Source organism: Silene latifolia, chromosome 11, assembly GCF_048544455.1.
Source record: "Silene latifolia isolate original U9 population chromosome 11, ASM4854445v1, whole genome shotgun sequence".
Taxonomy (NCBI): Eukaryota; Viridiplantae; Streptophyta; class Magnoliopsida; order Caryophyllales; family Caryophyllaceae; genus Silene; species Silene latifolia.
Genome location: NC_133536.1, coordinates 48,138,392 through 48,146,290, shown reverse-complemented (window position 1 = coordinate 48,146,290; position 7,899 = coordinate 48,138,392). Strand labels below are relative to the sequence as shown.

Sequence of the window (7,899 nt, the reverse complement as noted above, 5' to 3'; positions counted from 1 at the left end):
GTTAAGGAGGCAAAATGTTGATCATATAATGCCACCCCAATCTTACTTTTGGATGCATATAATGACCAGTCCCAAATCTTAGATTGGTTAAGGAGGCATGAACTAGAAGCATTTGTAAGCTGAATGATTATAGGGTTCTTACTCCCTGAGAACTTCTTTTGTGACCTAATGAAACATTCTGTGAGGGTCTTACTTGGACTAACTAGTGTCTTAACCCAATGTATAAATGTATACTTTATGCCACCCCAATCTTAGATTGGTTTAGGAGGCATTAAATGAACAAATTTAAGCTCAATGATGAGAGGGTCTTAGTCCCTGAAAGCTTAAGTTGATGCTGTCAACAATGATGTGGTATTGTCTGTATGATGTTCTGAATGATGAATGACTATATTCAATCACCAAGTAGCCAATTGAACATTAATTGAACTAAAGTAAAAGTCTTAACATTTCATGTGAATAAGTAAAACATTATTGGATTTCATTACACATGATAACATATGATTCCATTAACCCAAAATTAAACCCACTAATCATTGACTAAAATGTTTAGGTAGTTGACATGCAGAACAATCTAACAATTGTTCTGATAATGTTTCCTACCTAAACATCAAACTAAACCATATCCCCTACATCACCCACTTCTGCTGCCTCAATCATTCGAAGCATCTACCCTTCCCTGGATGATTTTCCTGTACTGTAAATAATTGAGCTACTCCCTCTCTTAGCTCATTCAGAGCACTGCCATACTCATTTGCATCCAAATATTCTAAACAATCCCTCGCTAAATTTGCATCAACTGTGAGATTTGTTGGGAGTATTCCCTGTCTCAATAGTGACTCCTTGCTCATATGAGGAATCTTGAAGTCATTGTGTCTCCTACAATTCATGATTTCCACAATGACTGATTGTAGAGTAAGATAATTGAAGTTCAACTTCATTGATTCATGATCTATAAAAGCTGTCATAACATTATTCACTAATTCATCAACTGTAGAAGCAACTTCATCATTCTGAAGTGTTTGTAAAGACCTAAAAAATCCTAAATCATTTATGTTCAAATCAGGATTATTAGGTGGTTGAAAAACTAGGTGAATATCAAAACCATCTGAGGTGGCAGCAACCCTAAAATCTGGGTCAAGGTCAGGAATACATGGTCTTGCATTATCTTGTTGAATGAATATGATCTTACTTGCATTAGCAGGCCACTTTGCCTTGATTGTTGGAATTATTTTCTGAATGATATAATCTTTTATAACTTATCTTGTAATGGATTCAACTGCCTTTGTCACTATTGTGCCTGCCTCCCTATGTTTTGAATTCCTTGCTGCTAGCACATGTTCAATGAAAGGCCATACTCCTATTTTCCCATCAAAAAGAAGGTCACCATTTTCTCCATAAACTGGCCTGGCCACAGCACACATGAACATGACTTTGGTTATGTATCTCTTTGATTGGCATGAATGATATGGTTCCTCTTCACCTGGAACAATGTAGTAAGTATCCGTCGTTGTTGCTAGGTAAAACCACTTCTCGTCAATGTGAATTTGACATGACATATCTTTGAATTTGATGAGATTTTGACCAATGTCTACATAAATTGAGGCAAGTGAAAACAAAAGCCTTTGCATTTTGTTTGAATCTGTCAAGGCTGGGTGTATTGGGTTGCTATGTCTTTTTCATTCACCTTTTTCGACCCAGCATTGGACCGTACCATCTCCAACTTTCAGTTTTTTTTGCTATTTTATGAATTGATGAATGGTTCTTGAATAGCAAGCTCTTTATCATCTCAATATTGATAGGCACTTTTGGTTTATTTGAGTTGCCCAACCGATGTGATGGTAAGTGGATTGCTTTCTCTGCTAAGATCTTCTCTTTCGCTCTACTCCACCATAACTAAATCGTCTTCCGAGTGACGGACCATTTGGCTGCCGCTTTAGAAATTTTTCCCTTAAAAGGGACACCTTTGGCTGAGTTAGCCAACAAAAAATGAGCTATTTCATCCTTTTCATCAATTGTTAAGTTGGTTTGTCCCATTACTAATGTTTTGTTCTACTGACTGTTTTGTTGGTTTTTTTCAGGTAACACTGACACCCAAGAGGTCGCCAACCGGGTCAACAATATCAATTAAGGGTCACCAACTGACCTTCAACTGATCTTCTTTGCCAAAGGATCATGCTAATTTCCCAATTAATTGATGATTAGGGTGACCCAACAAGGTCATGACTTTCCTCATGACCTTACTTGGGGATGGTCTTAGTGAGCTTTTGCAAAACCATCTTATATAAGATTGTTGTATGAAGAGTACGGAGCATAATATTATGGATAAATTACAAATAACCACTAGTATTTGCGTATTTTTACAAATAATCATCATATATTTTATTTTTACAAATAACCCTCAAACGTTTACATATACTCCCAATTCACCACCGTATATTTGAACCACTACTCATTTTTCGACTCCTTAATGAAAAATTTACCCGGAATACCCATATTACCCCCACTTACTTACATCCAGTAACTTTACCCAAACATAACATACTCCATATTCACTCACCTCTTTAGGCTTCTCCAATTCCCCCAAATCACCTCTTCCTCAATTCCCCCATAACATACTCCATATAATTAGACTTGGCAAAAGCAACCCGACCAGATTGACCTGGTCCAAAAGGCTGACCCCAAATTCGAAATTGACCCGAAGTACATCACCTGAACCCGAATTAACCCGGTCTGACCCGAACATGACCCGAGCTTTCTTTGACTCGTAACTGACCCGACCCGAAAATGACCTGATCCGAAACCACCAAAGACTTAAATGAACTGACGAAACATAACTCTAATTGAATCGAAAATACTTGAAATGATTTTTTTTCCCTCTTATTCATTGACCCGAAAATGACCAGATCCGAACACAAGCCGACCTGACCCGAATTAACTCGAAATCAATGAGATACCCAAACTGGACCAACCCGATTGACCCGTTTTCCAGGTCTACACATAACAGGAATATAATATACTAGGTAGTATCCCGCACTTCGCGCGGCTTGTTGTAAAATTTTATTATTTTAATTAAAGAAAAGAATATAATTCATATATGAACTTTAATATTTTTGCTATAGTTATCGATGAGTTGACAAGGGATATTCAGGACGACATCTCTTGGTTTATGATGTTTGCTGATGATATTGTGTTGATTGATGAGACAAAAGAAGGGGTGGAGAGAAAGTTGGAAGTGTGGAGGCAGACTTTAGAGACTCGTGGGTTTAGGCTGAGCAGGAGTAAGACTGAGTATTTGAGGTGTCAGTTCACTAAAGTGGCGGGGCTGAGATCGACAGAGGCGGGGAGTATTATTTTCGATGGGAATGTTGTTGAGGGGTCAGATTTCTTCAGATTTCTTCAGATATCTAGGATCTATTGTTAAAAAAGATGGAGAGTTAGACGGAGATGTGGCTCACAGAATTAAAGCGGGATGGTTGAAATGGAAGAGTGCTTCAGAGTTTTTATGCGATAAAGATATGCCCCAAAGATTAAAGGGAAAATTTTATCGCACGACAATTAGGCTTGCCTTACTTTACGGTTCCGAGTGTTGGGCCGTGAAACATTGTCACATTCAAAAGATGAGTGTGGCGGAGATGCGTGTGTTGAGAATGTGCGGAGATACAAGGAAATATCGATTAAGGAATGAGGTGATTAGGGAAAAGGTAAAAGTGGCGCCAATAGAGGACAAGATGAAGGAAAACCGACTAAGATGATTTGGCCATGTGAAAAGGAGACTATGGACGCACCAGTTAGGAGGCTAGAGACTTTGAGAACATAAAAGGTCCCTAGAGGTAGAGGAAGACCGTGTCAGACATGGTTGAGAGTGATAGAGCAAGATATGAGATTTCTGAGGCTTGAGGAGAGTATGGTGCGGAGAGGGCACAATGGAGGGAAAGGATACATGTGGATTTTTAGTGTTTGATATCTTTTTTGACATATTTAGTGTTTTTACTTAATTTAAAAATTAAATTTTTTTGTTCTTCTCTCCTTTATTACACTTTTTTTTACCAACCACTTTCTTATATATTTTACTTGGTTTACTTTTAAGGCATTCCGGATCCTTAATTTTATTTCGCTTTTCAAAATCGTTTTAATCTTTTCTCTCGATTTAAATTTTAAGTTTTTATAAAAGAAATTCGGAATTCGATTTTAAAACCTGTAAGTTTACCTTGACTTTCCATTACATTTTCGCTCTTCCTTTTGTTTTTCATTTTCCCTTTTCTATTCGCTTTTTGAGGTGTGTTCACCCATAGACGGTTCTAAAGGATGATTCATGTCAGCCGACCCCAAATCATTTTGGGATTAAGGCTCTGATGTTGTTGTTGTTGTTGTTGTTGTTGTTGTTGTTGTATGACCTTTAATATTTTTATGCTTATAAATAAAAATAAATTAATTTTCTTAAATTTAATTTTTTTTATGTTTAAGTACAATATTTTAAAATAAAATACATGTAATTTTAATTAAAACTAATAAGTGATAGTTAATTATGCATGATCACGGTTTTATAAATAAATTTGTGACTGATCAAATATCATATTAATTAAAATAAAATTTATTCGAATAATGCAACAATCAACATTAAGTTCTCAAATTATATCATTTCATGATATGTCATGTTCCGAATCAATTAATATTTGTTCAATATGTTGTGAATATAATTTTATACAATTTTTAATTTTTTATATATATTTTGTGATATTTTTGCATCAAACATATATGATCCAAACTCATACTATTCAAATGTTTTGATCGTGTCTTGCATGAGTTATGTGTCAAACATATCTATAAGAAATTTGCACCCTTTGTTTTTTTAACAGCTATATATAACGATATTTAAGAGTTTACCTGATAATAAAATAGATTGAACTTTCTCAAATATTATTTTTTGAGGTTTAGCTTCAAAGTATTTAAAAGATAACATATGAAATATTTAACTAAAAGTAATACTCCCTCTATCCCGGTCATTTGTTGTCCTTTTCCATTTTGAGGTGTTTCAGGCAATTGTTGTCCTTTCTATTTTAGAAATGCATTTGTTTAACAATTTGGTCATTCACAGTCAATTTGATCCACATGTCATTTCGTATTTGTTCATCTCCTCTTTCTTTGGTCTTTTGGCAAAACCAAAAGACGACAAATGATCGGGACCGATGGAGTATTTAGTTAGTCATAATCAATATTTTATACTTGACGTATACACATTTAGTTGAATATATTAAGGGAAAATGTAATTTGTTTTCTACTTTTCATGTCGTTTATAATACTATATTAGTTAATAATCATTACTTTTATTTTGATTATTCAAATGCACTCGTGATCACTGTGTACATACATACTCTTTATCACACTATTTAAACCTCTCAAAATCTTATATATATTCTATTTTTATTCAATTTCTCACAATACAAATTTTTCAGTCCCACACTATAAAAACTTTTCTCCTAGTAGCTTTCGTTAATTTCCATTTTTAGTAAATACAATGGTCTAAGTTTTATAACTTTCTCAAAATATTTTTTTACGTAAATGTAAAACATTGTAAGTTACTCACTTTAATCATCTCTACATAAAAATATCTCAATTAATATAATCAAAACTATACTCAATTGAAAGCATTTTTTGCAATGAATGTAATTATTTACTTTTTAGAATTTTTATCAAAATATTTTTTTACTAAATTTAGAATCAAATCATCGTAATTATTTAATTTATTTTTATAATAAAATTTATTAAATTATAATTAATATGTTGTTGGAATTTATACAGCATTTATTATGTTTATATTAAATGATTAGCTGTAATTAATGCTTGTCTTTAAGGTTGTATAAGACACGTGGCGCATCCACAGTGTTTCAACCCAGATCCCATATATATATATATATATATATATATATATAGTAATAAGATCATCTAAGTCCACCTCTTACATTTGAGTCCATAAGTTCCCTTTAGAGCCATTAGATGAGGAAGATGGAGGGTTGAGATTGAAAGCAAAAAGTAGGGGATTAAAGCTCATTAAACCCACTCTCTCACTACCTATACTAATTAATCACTAACTCTTCCTAATTAACTACTAATTTAATATATATACTTTTCCAAACACTACTTCTCTCTCATATCTCATAATTTCACTCATTTTTTATCTCTCAAAAACCTCTCCTCTCAGAAAACCAAACAAATTCAAAAACAAAAAAATCAAAAATTTTCCCCCCCTTTTCTCTCCAACCCAACCACCGTACCACCGCCTCCCGTCACACCACCACACAACCACAGCCCGCACACCCCACACACCCCACAGCCCACCACACCGCCGCACACCCCACGCCCCACAGCCACCACCGCACACCTCCTCTCCTTCCTTCCCCCACACAGCCGCACACCCCCACACCCCACCGCGACAACAACACCACCACGCACCTCTCCTCCCCTGCCTCACCACCACCACCGACGACCCACGACCCCAACATCACACGTCCACCACCGCACACACAAACAACCGCGACCTCCTTCCTCCTCCTCTGCCGCGCGGCTGCTGACACCACGCATTTCCTCTTCTCCTTTTCTTCTATTTTTTTCCAGATCTGGAGGTGTTTGGTGGTGTTGTGGCTGTCGTGGTGGAGGTGGTGGTAGTGGGATGGGTTTTTGTTTTGTGTCTAGAAGATAGAGTTTGGGTGTTCTGTTGTGTTTTTGTTTTGTGTCTCCAAAATACTTCCTGTTTGTTGTGTTACACGCGGTTGGTGTCATGTGTAGTCAAATTTTGTATTTTTTTTTTTTTTTTTTTTTTTTTTTTTTTTTTTGTATTTATTCCACATTAGTCTTGTTGTACCAAATCTTGTCTTTTTTCTTTTTTTTTGTGTATTTACTCCACATTAGTCTTGTTGTACATATTTCTTTCAAATTTCCTTTATATTTTTTCCTAGATCTTATTTATATTTTGTGAGATCTCATTTTTTAACTCTTTTCACTAAATTTTTTAGTCTTGTAACTTTTTTCGGCTAGAATAACATTTTTTTCGGCTAAAATTACACTTTTTGTTGTTAGAATTACACTTTTTTCTGTTAGAATTACACTTTTTTTCTGTTAAAATTACACTTTTCTTCATTAAAATTACATTTTGTTCTGTTAAAATTATACCTTTTTCTTTTAAAATCACACTTTCCTCCATTAAAATTACACTTTTTTATGTTAAATTTATACTTTTTTTTGCTAGAATAACACTTTTTTCGGCTAAAATTACACTTTTTGTTGTTAGAATTACACTTTTTTCTGTTAAAATTACACTTTTTTTTGCTAGAATAACACTTTTTTCGGCTAAAATTACACTTTTTGTTGTTAGAATTACACTTTTTTCTGTTAAAATTACACTTTTTTTTGCTAGATTTTTCGGCTAGAATTACACTTTTTTTTTTAAATTACACTTTTTTTAGCTAGAATAACACTTTTTTTTCGGCTAAAATTACACTTTTTGTTGTTAGAATTACACTTTTTGTTGTTAGAATTACATTTTTTTTAGTTAGAATAACACTTTTTTCGGCTAAAATTACACTTTTTGTTGTTAGAATTACACTTTTTGTTGTTAGAATTACACTATTTTCTGTTAGAATTACACTTACCTCTATTGGACTAATGTTACACTCTCAATGGACTTGGTCATATTCTCATATTCTCATTGGACTAATGTTACACTCTCAATGGACTATGGACTGAAATTATACTTTTCCTCGGACTAAAATTACACTTTTCCGGACTAAAATTACATTCTCCTTGACTAAAAATAACAATCTCATTGGACTGAAATTACACTTACCTGGACTAAAATAACACTTTTTGTCATTAAAATAACACTCGTAAAATGCTAAATTTCAA

The 7,899-nt window shown here is 34.1% G+C and overlaps 1 protein-coding gene across 1 annotated transcript; it reads right to left on the bottom strand.

Annotated features, from left to right (window-relative positions):
• Nucleotides 1–653: 653 nt before the first annotated feature.
• On the bottom strand, nucleotides 654–1,628 carry LOC141613358 (uncharacterized). The gene is made up of 2 exons (XM_074432091.1): nucleotides 1,335–1,628; nucleotides 654–1,232 (listed from the first exon to the last, which is right to left on the bottom strand). The coding sequence occupies exons 1-2, from the start codon at nucleotides 1,626–1,628 to the stop codon at nucleotides 654–656; spliced, it is 873 nt and encodes a 290-aa protein (XP_074288192.1).
• Nucleotides 1,629–7,899: the final 6,271 nt, after the last annotated feature.